The sequence below is a fragment of the Elephantulus edwardii genome, unplaced genomic scaffold (genome assembly GCF_000299155.1).
Source record: "Elephantulus edwardii isolate Elephantulus edwardi_28Jun2011 unplaced genomic scaffold, EleEdw1.0 scaffold00214, whole genome shotgun sequence".
NCBI lineage: Eukaryota > Metazoa > Chordata > Mammalia > Macroscelidea > Macroscelididae > Elephantulus > Elephantulus edwardii.
The window spans coordinates 2,356,348-2,369,871 of NW_006399964.1; the positions used below are offsets into that span (position 1 = coordinate 2,356,348).

The following is a 13,524-nucleotide window of genomic DNA, read 5'->3' on the forward strand; positions in this document are numbered from 1 at the left end:
TTCACCTTTGATTTTAACCTTTATCATATTATTGTATGTATTTAATAATACATGACTAAGTAATGAATTAAAACGTCTACAACAGGAAGGCTGAGTCATGAGCCCAAATCTCTGTTTTCTGCCAGTAATCTTACGTATTACCATTCGTTTTATATGAAGACTTTCAACTGTTGAAAATGAGAGGAAAATAACTTTAATTGATTTTGTTTAAAATAGAAATTGAAAGAGATGCCAGAACTCTCATTCAGTTCTGTCTGGTACCAAAGCTTTTTAACCATTACCTACTGTTGACTCCCTTTATGAAATTGCAAGTAATTAAGATTTAAGGATTAAGGATGTTATTTTCTGTAATTTAGTTTTGGTAAATCAGAGGAAATATTTTTTCCCTTAGGTTTTTGAAAATTTTTATTTTCTATTGGTTTCCATACAAAATTCATATACATTGTGTTTTGTTCATGTACATTATGTTTCACATTGTGTTTTATACGATTATTCATATACATTGTATTTTATAAAATTAGTCATCATTGATCTATGCCTGCTATTCCCATGTCTTTTTGGGTCCCTTTTGGATCTTTCCTAATTCCTTCTCCACTTTCTTGTGTCCACCAGTCTCTGTTAGACTAGTGATTTCCCTCTTCTTGACATTCCCCTCCTCCCTTCCTCGCCGTTTCCCCTTTTGAACGTGTATACGGTCTTTATTAGTTATTTCTATTTTTACAATAATGGTCTTATGAAATCCTTATTAGACTATTAGTTCACTCAGCATAATGCTCTCTAGACTCTCCCATGTTATGTAGTATTTTACAAAATCATTGCTTCTTAGTGCTGTATAATTTCCCATGGTGTGAATGTCGCATACTTTTTCAATTCATTTGTTTCCATTTTCTTGCTATTGAGAATAACACTGCTATGAACATAGATACACAAATCTCCATTTGTGTCTCAGTTCTGATTTTCCTTGGAGTGTATTCCTAGCAGTTGAATAGCTAGATCATATGAGATTTCTATGTTCAGCTTTTTGAAGAAACAGCAAACTACCTTCCAGGATGGTTGTACCATTTTACATTCCTACCAGCGGTGTATGAGAGTTAAGTGTCTCCACATCCTCTCCCAACATTTATCGCTTGCTGTCAGACTTTACCATTGTGGTTTGATTTGCATCTCTCTCATTGCCAGTGATTTTTAGCATTTCATCATGTGTCTGTTGGCCCCTTGAATGTCTTCCTCTGTGTAAAGTCTTTCCATGTCTTTTGCCCATTTTGTAATTGGCTTATCAGTCTCTTTTTTGTTTTTGTTGTTGTTGTTGTTGTTGTTGTTGGAGGCTCTGTAGTATTCTGTAAACTTTTGTTATGAAACCCTTGCCTGAGATGTCATTTCCAAATGGTTTTTCCCAGTGTGTTTAACCCTACTGGACAAAGTTTGGTGGTGGTGTTTTGGTTTTTGTTTTTTTAACTCATTTTAATGAAAGTTTACAGAAACTTTGGATTTCCATTCATTCATTGTTGCACTTTTCTCCCTGCCCAACCTCCCCCCAGTTCTCTCTTCTCTTTGAAAAGTAAAAGAAAAATTCTTTCATTGTTATATAATCCCTCCACCCTGGACAAAGTTTGTGATGCACACAGGGACTTAATCTTATATAAGTTCCTAATCATTGATGTTACCCTCTCCTGGTTATGTATTTCTGAAAGTATTTGCCAGCCTATTTATACCATAGGGTAGTCTTTCTAGTTTGAACTCATTTCGTCTCTTATCTTTATGTTTGAGGCTTTACCCCTCGGTCTCTGATCCACCCTGAGCTGATTTTTGTGTATGGTAGGAGATGTGGATTCTCCTTCCACTTTCTGTAGATAGACGTTCAGTTTGCCAGCACCATTTGTTGAAGAGGTGGTTGTTTCTCCATTTGATAGGTTTTGTTTCCTTGTTGAATACCATTTGACCGTAAATAGATGACTTCATGTCTGGGCTCTTGACTCTGTTGCATCGGTCTATGTGCCTGTCATTGTACTAGTACCATGCTGTTTGCGTTATTACAGTTGTGTGTTGGGTTTTGAGTGATATGCCTCCCATTTTATTCTTGTTTTTCAGAAGTGCTTTGCTTATTCGGAGTCTCTTTCCTTTCCAAATAAGCTTCCCAATTGTCTTTTCTATCTCTTTGAAAAATGAGTGTGATAATCTCAATTACTGTTATTTGTCATGTATGAATATTTCCTTAATATGCCCTGGTGGCATGGTACGTAACACAGCAGGCAGTTAACTGAAAGGTCAGCTGTGTGAGACCACCGGCTACTCCACAGGAGAAGGTTGGACATCTCTTTCTGTGAAGAGTTACAGCCTCAGAAAACCAACTGGAGGGTTGTTAGGAGTCAGAGCTGACTCAGTAGTAGACTTTTTTCTTTGGGGAAGAAGGGTAGCATATGAGTAGTCCCCAACTTATGACAAAATTTCATTGTGATGGCCCCATCTTAAGTTTATTCTGACTTATAGGAAGTCAAGTGCTGCTTTTTTGTTAGTTTTGTTTTCATTGTTATTAAACCTTTAATTGCCATTATCTATATAAATCCAGTATTTATTTACTGTTAGAGTTGCAAACATTATATGTAAACTAACAGATATACTTTACTACATAAAAATTTATAAATAATAAAAATCTACCCCAAGAATGAAGAGTTTCATATTGACATTTTTTCAGTGGTAATAATTCCACTTGTAAAAGGTTCTGGATCATGTGGCTTATCCCTGGAATTGGGAACGGCATTTCTAGTCAGGAAATTTGAGTTATCCATGCGGTTCTTTTCTTTCCTTCCTATATTTACCAGCGACATCTCACCGCTCCCTAAATCTACCTCTCATCTGGAGCAAATCAGTCAGTGCTTAACCTAAACACTGTTTTCAAGCAATTGAAGCCCCTGATTTAGTTTAGAAAAAACCTCCAACTAATCCTTCCAAAGTAATTATTTTTAAAAAGATCTTTGAATTCTTTATTACTTCTTCAGCATTTCTTTCCTCTTCAGAATCCTCAGTCCTGATCTGTATGTCTCCCTTCTCTGTGGTCTGTGAGCTATTCCACATTAACAATAGCAATAGAAAACTCAGCGTTCTGGCCTTCCCTGTGGCTGATCGGGCCACTGCCCACTTCCATCTCAGGATCTAGTAGATGCTTGGTGCATGCTCACATAACTAAGGGCCTTCCCCCATATCCTCTGCACACATTTCCCCATAACTTACTCCTAGGAAGGTGTTCTGTGTAAATGTGTACAGAAAGAAAGAATGACTGGTCATAAGTTCATCCAGAGACTACCTACATTGAAAATAACTTTTCTCAATGTTAAAACAGGCATTTAAATCACACAAAAGACTATTCATTCAGAAGTATAACTTTTAAACCTTTGAAAATGGATTTTTCAAGTTATAATGAAGATAAAATTATTTAATAATATCCTTCACATGTTTTAGTAGTGTTCACTGATTTTTATATGTAATAGGTTATTTACTGAATCTGTATTTCCTCTACTTAAAGGCATGGTTATCCACCAAGTGGAATTTCTATTTGATCAAGTTCTGATACTGTGTTTTATGGGTTGTTCACATGTCCCCTCTCTTCTCCTCTATACATAGAGTGTTTAGAATTTTATAAAAGCCTTTTCCTCTTTGTTTTAGACAGTGAAACTTCTTTGGGCATGGAACCAGGTGAAGAAAGCCAGCATAAAGGGAAGGCCCAGGACAGCAGCCCCTGCTGTAATCGAATGGGACCTGCAGATTTCTCCAGCCTTCCTGCAACTACAGGGACAGACCACCAGGCGGAGCCGCTCCTCAGCCCTGAAGCCACACCAGAGCTCCACACCCAGCCCTCAGAGGCAGCCAGGAGCAGGTCCCAGCCAGGCTCGCCTGAGAATCAGGATGACTGCTGCTTACCACCGGCTGAAACGGAGGCCTGCAAAGATGTAACCAGAACAGGAGGCACTGCCAAAGGCCCTAACGTGTTACTTTCCAACGAGTCACTCAGAGAGGCGTTGGTTTTACCAGGCTCTGACCATATACCTCCTACTTTGGCTTCAGCGGGGAAATGCCCACAGACTGAAAGAAAGGAACTCCTGTTGCCTCTTCATGATGCATCTGAGGCGTTGCCCAAAGACCAGCTTGAGAACAATGAATTAAATGAGCTGCAGCAACCTGACCTCACCGACAGTGATGGAAAATCACAGACGGACTCAGATGGCTCTGAGAGTGAACTGTGTGAGAAAAATAAAAGACCTGACCTGAGCACAGCTCTGCCAGAAGTGTATATGGCCCCCGAGGGAACGGGAGAAGAGGACAGTCAAGTCAGCAAAGAAACAGAAGACTATTTGAACAGCCTTCTAGAAGGATGTTTAAAATACACTGAGGATTCTTTCCCATATGAGGACACTCAAGAGGAAGATTCAGATCTCCTTCCAGACCTTTCTCCTGATGAGGCATCCTACAGCTTACAGGAGGACCTGCCTTCTGATGACAGCTGCCTTTCTCTTGATGACCTCGCGAAAAGGATAGAGATTGCAGAGGTAAATTAAAGGTAGATTCCAAGTCAAATGACAGTTGAGACTCATGCGTGCTAAACAGTGTCTTGCTTTTGTAGGCTTTCTCTGATCTCAAAAAGAAGAGGGAGTTAGTTAATGGGAACTTGTTACCATTGCTAGTTTGTCTGTGTTGGATGAGATGACTTAACCATTAGGTTTATACTTTAAGAAATCATGTTGCATGCCCCTGAGCAAAGTAAGCCTTATGAGCACTGTTTTCACATCCCCGTGACTAGTATATGGCAGTCCCAGGAATCATGGTTAGTTACATTCTTATAAAGAAATATAATTTTCTTTTCATACAGTGAATGGTCAGTATTTCTTCCCCTTATTAATGTATTTCTAAATTCTGTAAAACAACCAAGCAGAATGGAGGAAGCATTTTTAAATGTGTAGAACTAAGACATACTGAGTATATATATATTTTAATTTTATTTTTTTATTATTTTTTGTGTGTACTGTCAAATGGGATCTGACTGGTACAGGAGGAGATTGCCCCTCCGCCAGTAGAGCAACTGGTGGATTCAAACTACATACCTCTGGGATTGCAGTGCAGCTTCTTGCCATTATGCCATCAGAGCTCCCTTACTGAATATCTTTTTAAGCTATTAAGTTATGTGCTACACATCTTCTCCTCTTTAAAGTATTTATTTTATTTTATTAAATGTTGTGTGTGTATCATAAAATCAGATCCGACTGGCACAGAAGGAGATTGTCCCTCCTTCTCCAGCAGAACATCTGGTGGATTTGAACCATGCGCCTCTGGGATTGCAGTGCAGCTTTTTAAAATATTTTTAAGCTCTAGGTTTGAACTAACTTAAAACTTACTGTTTGACTAAGTTATATAATTTTAAGTAATTGAGTGGCGACATTTCTCAAAAGAAAATTAAAATAATAACCACCACCCCTAAAATAAAAGATCGAAGTGACCATTCTCTTATTTGATAAGAGAATATTTAGAAAAAGAAAAGCTAAAAGCCTTACAACAGCAATCAGAAAGTTACTGGGGAGTTAGCCTGGTATGATGGGAGAGCCAGTTCCATGTACTGTAACTATAGTTTCAGTATTCACACAGACCTTGCCCTCCAGTTCCGAGTATTGTGGAGTCACTCCTTAGCTAAGTCTCTTTCCCTCCTTGGAGAATCAGGATACTGGCTCCCCCGCTACTTTCTTGTCTTCTCCCTTTAAACCTCCAGTTGATACTTAGTCGTCTTATACCCACTGTTTGGTGGCTCAGCATTGCTATTAAGGAAAGGAACTTCAAGGGGAAAATGAAAAAGAATAAAGTCAATGTGAGCATGTGAAAATAACACCCTTTTGAAGATAATTGCAACCATTATTATATTCTGTCTCTAATCACCAATTTTAATCAGTTCACCATTAAATAAATTTTCTCTTCGTAAAATTAAGTAGAATATGTATCAAAATACTTTACTAGTGATAGTTATCTTCTTGGGGTTTACGTCATTCTTTTTGGTTCTTCTTGTAGTAGCACCCACAGCAAAACCCAGGGCAAAAGTTGTAGCATGTGCAGCTCTGAGACACTGATTGTGTTTGTTAGTTGTACAAACCTTTTCAGCCTCTTTTTCCAATATTTTCTTCCTCCGTTAACAGAAGTTCACTGCCCCCTAATGGTCCTCTAAGGTTTCCTGTTGCTGTCGTCAGTTTGGTCTTATGTAGATAGTTCTGTTTTTTTAAGGAGACCTCCGTAAAATCCAGAGATCTACCTGTCATATCAGATAAGCTACCTTTTCCTGACGTGTATTTCACGTCAATAGACAAATTCACCTTGGGGAAAACCACATAGAGTGGTATTAACTTTGTAGCTATAAACCATGAAGAATAATTAGAGTTTCAATGAAATATCTTAGGCTCCTGTGAGTGCTCTCGTGGCATGGGAGGTGTTGTTAGGCCGCTCCTTTCTGATGGTTCAGTCCCTGGGAGGAAGTGGCCCGCCTCTCCCAGTTAGTTGCTTTACTTTGAAGGGTCAGCTATGAGTCAAAGAGATTCTTTCTGAGAGTTTTTCTTATCTCTTTTATCTTACAGAATGAGAAAATTTGAGAATGTATTGTTGAATCCATATTGTTGTTATGTTAGTACAACTGGAATATTCCACCTCAAACTCATAATGTCAGTGTTTCTTATCCAGATAACAGCTGGAGGTGGAAATGGTGGTGTTTCACATTTACTGTGAAGTTACTATTTTCTCTTTATAACCTTGGAGAATGACAGTTTATTATCACAACATTAACCAGATGAGTACACCCACTGCAGTCACTGTTGATGAATGCATTTCATTGCTGGAGCAATATACTGCATCACATAGTGGTGCATACAGTTATTGATCTCGCCTTTGGGTGGTTTTCCATCAGATTTTCAGATGACCTTAGGGAACTTGTGATACATTAGGAATCCTTAAAGTTCTTTTCCTCTATGAAGTCAGGCTGCCTTAAGGACCTCAAAAGCTTCGTGCGATTCTCACTTTGCTTGATTTACTTTTGCCAAGTGGTAACAGTCCATTTACTTTCAGAATACTTAAATCTTTTCTACATTCTGAGAAATAATACTTTGATAAAAATCAACCTCTATTTTAGGGAGAGTGTAAGTTTTCATAACTTAGAACAGTAAATGCGAGTACTTGCTAAATACCTTAAGGAAGAGTTTTCAGACTAAATAACATGTCAGGATACTAGTGTTAGCATGTAAGTACAAGCTTTTAAACACCCAGACCCTCCATGTCTCTCGCCTCCATGAATACGGGTTGAGGATTCTATGAGGAATAAGGGCAAACTCTGGGCCTTTTTGAGGCTTTGTGCTGCGCACTTGGCTGATTTTACTTGTTTTTGACTTTTTTTTTAAATTTATTTTTGTGTGCGTGTACCGTCAAATCAGATCTGACTGGTACAGGAGATTGTCCCTCCTTCCCCTGCAGAGCATCTGGTGGATTCGAACCGTGCGCCTCTGGGATTGTAGTTGCAGTCCCTTGCCACTAGGCCACCAGAGCTCCCCTTGTTTTTGACATTTTTAAAAAAATGTTCCCTACTTTCGTGAACAGAGGATACAAAACAGAGCCCACTACTGACCAGCCTTCAGACCAGTGTTTCTCAGCGCCCTAAAGCACTCCCGCCCTCCTGAGTCACCACTTGTCTCCAGCTCCCTTACTTCGTTTTCTGCTCTTTCCCAAATCTCTCCTTTCTCAACTATTAGTGGCTCAGCCCCTCACAAGCTTCCTTGTCGTCTGTGCCTCTTTATACCATTCCACTTGTACATGCTACCCTCTTCTCTCTTTGCCACTTCTTCACTTCTCTCAAGTCTGAGTGCTGTGGATTCTAGTGGTATCTGCATCACTAGTGCACTAGGGAAGCACTTGTTGTGTCTTGTTTTAGAAATAATTGTCTACATCATACCAAATGCAAAGGGCACAGTGCCAGCCAGTAGGCTGGAGAGATTCACTCGTTGGTAATTTTTGGATGCCTTTCCCAGGAATGCTGCTCTGTCACACACGTGATTAATATGAAGATAAGGACTCTGCATGCTTGAAACCTGCAGTCTAGCTGTTGTTAGATTCCAAATGCATGATCTGTTCGCTAAAGTTGAGGCTGAAGTTTTATGGCAATACTCTCCCCTCAAATACTGACGTGGTTATTTTAATGTCAGAATGCAAATCCCACTCATCCAAGAAGCTGGTGATTCAAATAAAGCCTTGATTTGATTCCGGGACCTGGAAAGGGTACCCCATTTTTCCTTTAAACTCTTTGCATGTTCCATCTTGTAGCCTCAGACTCAGAGGGAGTCCTTGTCAACACCCAATAGGAAAAGTATGCTCCACAAGTTCAAGGTCGTATCATGACCTCATCCCCATGCTGCTGGTAAAAGTTCACATGATTTACAGTAGATTATTATGTGTATGGAAGTGAGGCAGTTATTTTGTTTTCTTTTTTTTTTGCAATAACACTTAAAGTTTATTGGATGACAGCACACACAGGAAACGCAATTAGTCGAGGAGCCCACTATCTGTTCCCAAGGGATCATCCTAAGAATTGAGACCCAAGAGGCGAACCCTGGCAGAGGCTTGGTCCGCCGCTGTGTCGCTCGCGGTTAAAAGGGCCGCCTGCAGCGGGCTGGGGCCCCAGTTATGCGCGAACTCATGCTCTTGCGCAGCAGCTTAACCCCCAGCACCACGGGCAGGCGCGCCGGGGGCTCAAAAGCAGCGCGTAGTTATATTGTTTTCTAAAGAAACATTAAAAATAACCATAATTCAAAAATCCTCTGTTCTATGTGAGCAGATTTCACAGCACAATGCACCATGTGGAGATAAAGCTATTTGTTTTTCTTTGAACAGTTCATTAACACATATATGAGTAAGTTTCTCGCAGAGATGACATGGCCTATTGGAAAGAAGCTGCACTGCAATCCTAGAGGTGCACGGTTCGAATCCACAAGATGCTCTGCTGGAGGAGGGGCAATCTCCTCCTGTACCAGTCAGATCCGATTTGATAGCACACACACAAATAATAAAATAATTTTTTTTAAACCCCATATGAACTAATTATATTATCACCTGTTGTGATAATTACATCAGATTAAGTGGGGATTTTTGTTGCTTTTAGAAATAATGTCATAATGTCAAAGCTGAGGAGGAAGCCACACCTCTCCCACCTGCGGCTGTGTAAAGTCTTTGCTCTGGAACAGGGCACAGCGGTGTGTGTTTTGAATCCCCACATCAGATGGACTCCTGATGGCATGGTGACCCTAGTGAGGCTTCCAGGGCTGTGAAGCCTTAGTGGAGGAGACTGTTTCTCTTCCCTCCCTGGAGCGGCTGGTGGATTCACTCTTTGGCTAGCAGCCTAGTATGTAACACATTTCACCAAGGCGCCTTCTTGTCTGTATGCAGAAAAGACATAAATTCATTGACATTGAGTTAAAATTGACTCATAGCTGACCCTCTTGTGGGTTTTCACATAGGAAGAGGTTGATTGTCTTTCTCCTTTTAGCAGTTGGTGGACTTGAACTACCCTTGGGTTGACAGCACAGCTCCTTACCTACAATTCCACCAGAGCAACCTACTGTCTGTATTGTGGTTGTGATGTTGTGTTCCACAGAGTCAGAACTGATACATAGCTGACCCTACAGCGGGTTTTCATAGGCAGTTAATTGCACTGGGAGAGATTGCCCATCTTTCTTCTGTGGAGCAGCTGGTGACCTCCAACTGCTTACTTTGGGATTGCAGCACTGCTTCTTGCCACTAAACCACCAGTGTTTATTTAGACATCTTTGGATATTATTGTCACACATGAAACAAAATACAAGTGAAGAAGTAGCATAAAACCCTGTGATTGGGAGAAATATTACAACCTAAAACTGCTTTGGGGACTGTCTGCAGAGAAGCCCTCCTACCTGAGAGATTTTGACACAGCCTTCACCTCTTTCACCTGTGGTAGGACACCATTGTGTCTTGCCTAGGCCACTGGGACAAGTCTGCCTGCCATGAGATGCCCTGACCAGGTCCTCTGGGGACAAGGCCTCTGGGGACAGCTCTGAGCATCAGTGTTGTGTGAAGCCTTGGAGGTGGCTATTGTATGGCTCTTCAAACAAAGGAAAATTAAATGTTTCCTATTCTTTCATATCTGTTGTTGTTATTACGTGCCATCAAATCGCCTGTGACATAGTGACATTCTCTGTACAACAGCCCTGAAGCCTACCCTGTCCTGAGCCAGTCTCACTGACTCCGATACACCTACCCCCATTCATCCAGTCATTGTATCAGTCCGTCTCATCTGGGGTCTTCCTCTCCTGCACTGTTCCTCCACCCTTTCAATCGTGTTGTCCTTCTCCAAGCACTGGTCCCTCCTGGCCATGTCCCCAAAGTATGTGAGACAGAGCTTCAAAATCCTAGTCTCCAAGGAGAAACTTGGGTTCACCCTCTCCAAGACAGACCTATTTGTTCTCCTGGTGGCCCATGGTATGTTCAGTATTATTCTCCAGCACCACAACTCAAAGGTATCAATTCTTCTGTCATCGTTAGTCATTTTTCAGCTCTCTGATGCACAGCAAGTAATTGCGAAGACCACGGTCTGGATCAGGCATACCTTAGTCTCTAGACTGATTGTCGTCTCCCTTCCTTTCAATCAGCTTTTTAAAAAATTTCATTTTAATCATTCTTCCAATATGTATTAGAATGTTACAGTAGCAAATAATAAATAACTAATAGCTAATCTGGCTCCCTGCCCCCAGTACTACCTGCTGCTCCTCCTCCACTTGGATGTACGTGACGGCTGCTGTCGGGTTGCACCTGACACATGGCCACCTCAGACACAGCACAGTGAAATGCTGCAGCTCTTATATCATCCTCATAGTCACGGCTGTGTTCAGGCTGGCTCCTGTGTCTGTGCACATCACCGAGGTTCTCACCAGCCCTCTGCCTCACCAAGCATGAGGCCTGCCTCCAGCCACTGATTCCTGCTGATGATTAACCAAGAGATGTTCTGCGCTGGCTGATCATGAGAAGTTTAGTAGCAGGCCTTTCTTCCTCGTTAGTCTGAAAGGTCTGCGGAAACCTGCCCTCCCTCGGTGGTCTTGCTGTCTTGGAGACACTGGTGGCATGGCTTCATGTATCATAATATCATGTTGTCTTACCTCACTGCTGTCAAGTTGGAACCAGCTCATCGCTGAGCCTTCAGTGAGTTTTCAGAGACTGTACAGTGCACAGGAGAAAGAAGATCACCAACTTCCTCCTGCAGAGCTGCGGGTGGATTCGAACTGCCAGAGAAGAGTCATCTCTGAGTTAGCAGTGCACCTCCTTATGCACTTGCACCACCAGAGCACCAGCATAGTATAGCAGTGTGCAAATCACCACACAGCAAACTGACAGAGGAGTTCGGAGTCATGTATTCATGACATGTCTTTAAATGGGGAGTCTCCAGCTGTCACCTAAAGGAGACAAATAGTAGAAATAAATCAAATGGCTTAGCTGGAGAGTTGTAAGAAGGTTATGAAATGTTTTATCACCTAGTCTTTCAGTCCCTTTTTCAGACTCCCTTTGATTTTGTGATACTGTACTTCTTGGTTTGAGGTTGAGAACATTTGATAATCTGCCCTCTCTAGCTTTCTAACATTATCCTCTATTTACCCTTTGTTCTCAGCCTAGATGATAATCAGACTGACCTCCCAGATACGCTTTGCATATTCTCATCTCTGATCTTTTTGTTCAGTGTTCTCTCTGCATTGGGGTGATGATGCTCCTTCCCGCATATTTCTTTCCACTCAACATTCAGGTTCTAGGTCATGTGTGTTTAGCATAAAGAGTGCCAAGTGTAGTGAATACTCAGAGTGTAGCTGCAGCCTTGAGTCCTTGATCGCTGAACTTGTCTAGTGATGCTATGATGAAAATATCACAAGGGAGTGGCTTTGAAAAACAGAACTTTATTTTCTCATGGTTTAAGAAGGAGAAGTCTGCATTGAGTGTACCAGCTCTCTTGAGAGGGCTTTCTCGCTTTGTCCTTTTTTGTCTCTCATAGTGTTTCACATCCCTATTCCAATCTCTGCTTGCTTACTTGCCCTAATCTGTTCTTGTCTGTATTTTTTTTTTCTTGTCTGTATTTTTAAGAGTTTGGCTCAAAGCATATCTTTCTTTATCCTTTCCTCATAACATAACAAAGACAACTCATTCTCAAGGGGATTATAACAACAATCATAAAAGTTAAGATTTACAACACATCTTTTGGAAACACAACAATTAAGTCCTTAACACTAAAGGTTATGTTTGTTCCTTTTGAACTATTCTGAACTTGAAATGAAAGAGGGGCTTCATCCTACATGAATTCCTTTTCAGCGATAATACTGAAAAATATTTTTCCCATTGAATTTTGTTGACCCTGTTATTACAAAAACCTATTCCTCTGACCTGTGTATCTGTGTTTGTACCAATACCATTCTGTATTATCATTGCTTTATAAAAATTTTGGAATAGGTAAGTAGAAATTCTTCTCCTTTGTCATTTTTGGAGATTTATCTCCTTAGGAATTTTATAATCAGATAGTCAATTTTTACAAAAAGGTCAGATGAGAGTTTAGACTGAAAGTCAAAATCTGTAGACCAGTATGGGGAGTACTACCATCTTGACATACTTAGCCTTTTGATCCATAAGCATGGAATGCTTTTCTATTTACTAACTTATTCTTTCATTTTTCCCAACAATACTTTGTAGTTTCTAGTGCATATATGTTTTATACTTTTCTGTTATATATATTCCTAAATTGAAAATATGTGTTTTAAGGAGAAACTGAGATAGAGTATGAGAGAGGTACGGTTGAAAGGGTGATTTAGGAGAGAGGAGGAGAATCAAGTTTGATTTGTAATATAGCTATTTAAACTACTTCCTGGAGGCTAAAAGATAAGGTGATACCATGACATTCCTACTGTTAATTATATTTTCTGTTTTATATTTATTAAAGTGTCCCTTTGCTCAAGGAAACACAAACTAGTACTGAACCAATGGCTTCCTATTGCTGCTGTTGTTAAGAACTCAAGCAGGTTGCTCAGGCCTTCTGGTTTCTTCATCTGCAGAATGGAGCTGATACGCCTGCATGAAGTGAATGGGAATGATTAAGTAGGACATTTAAATGTCTTTAGATAAACTTTGTACATTCACAAAATGATAGTTATTATAAAACTAAAATTTAAAAGAGTATGTACTAAATATATCACTTATTCGTTCAGTAAAGAAAATTAGTGGTTATTTTGGCACATGTTTCAACAGTGAAGAAACAATAGGGTATTGTACGATGTTGTTGTTGTTGTTATGTGCCGTTTTGTAACTCATAGCGATCCTACGTACAACAGCCCTAAACCCTGCTCTATCCTGTGCCAGTCGCATTGCCTCTGACACACCCATCCCGATTACCCCAGTCACTGAATCAATCCACCTCATAGAGGGTCTTCCCCTCCTGCACTGTCTCTCCACCCTACC

The 13,524-nt window shown here is 40.4% G+C and overlaps 1 protein-coding gene across 1 annotated transcript in view; it reads left to right on the forward strand.

Moving 5' to 3' along the window:
• The window catches only part of CNST (consortin, connexin sorting protein), a 121,414-nt gene that overhangs the window by 79,936 nt on the left and 27,954 nt on the right, over positions 1 to 13,524 (forward strand). The window contains exon 10 of the mRNA XM_006897740.1: positions 3,661 to 4,541. Coding sequence (XP_006897802.1) covers positions 3,661 to 4,541 — 881 coding nt within the window. The remainder of the gene's footprint in view (positions 1 to 3,660; positions 4,542 to 13,524) is intronic.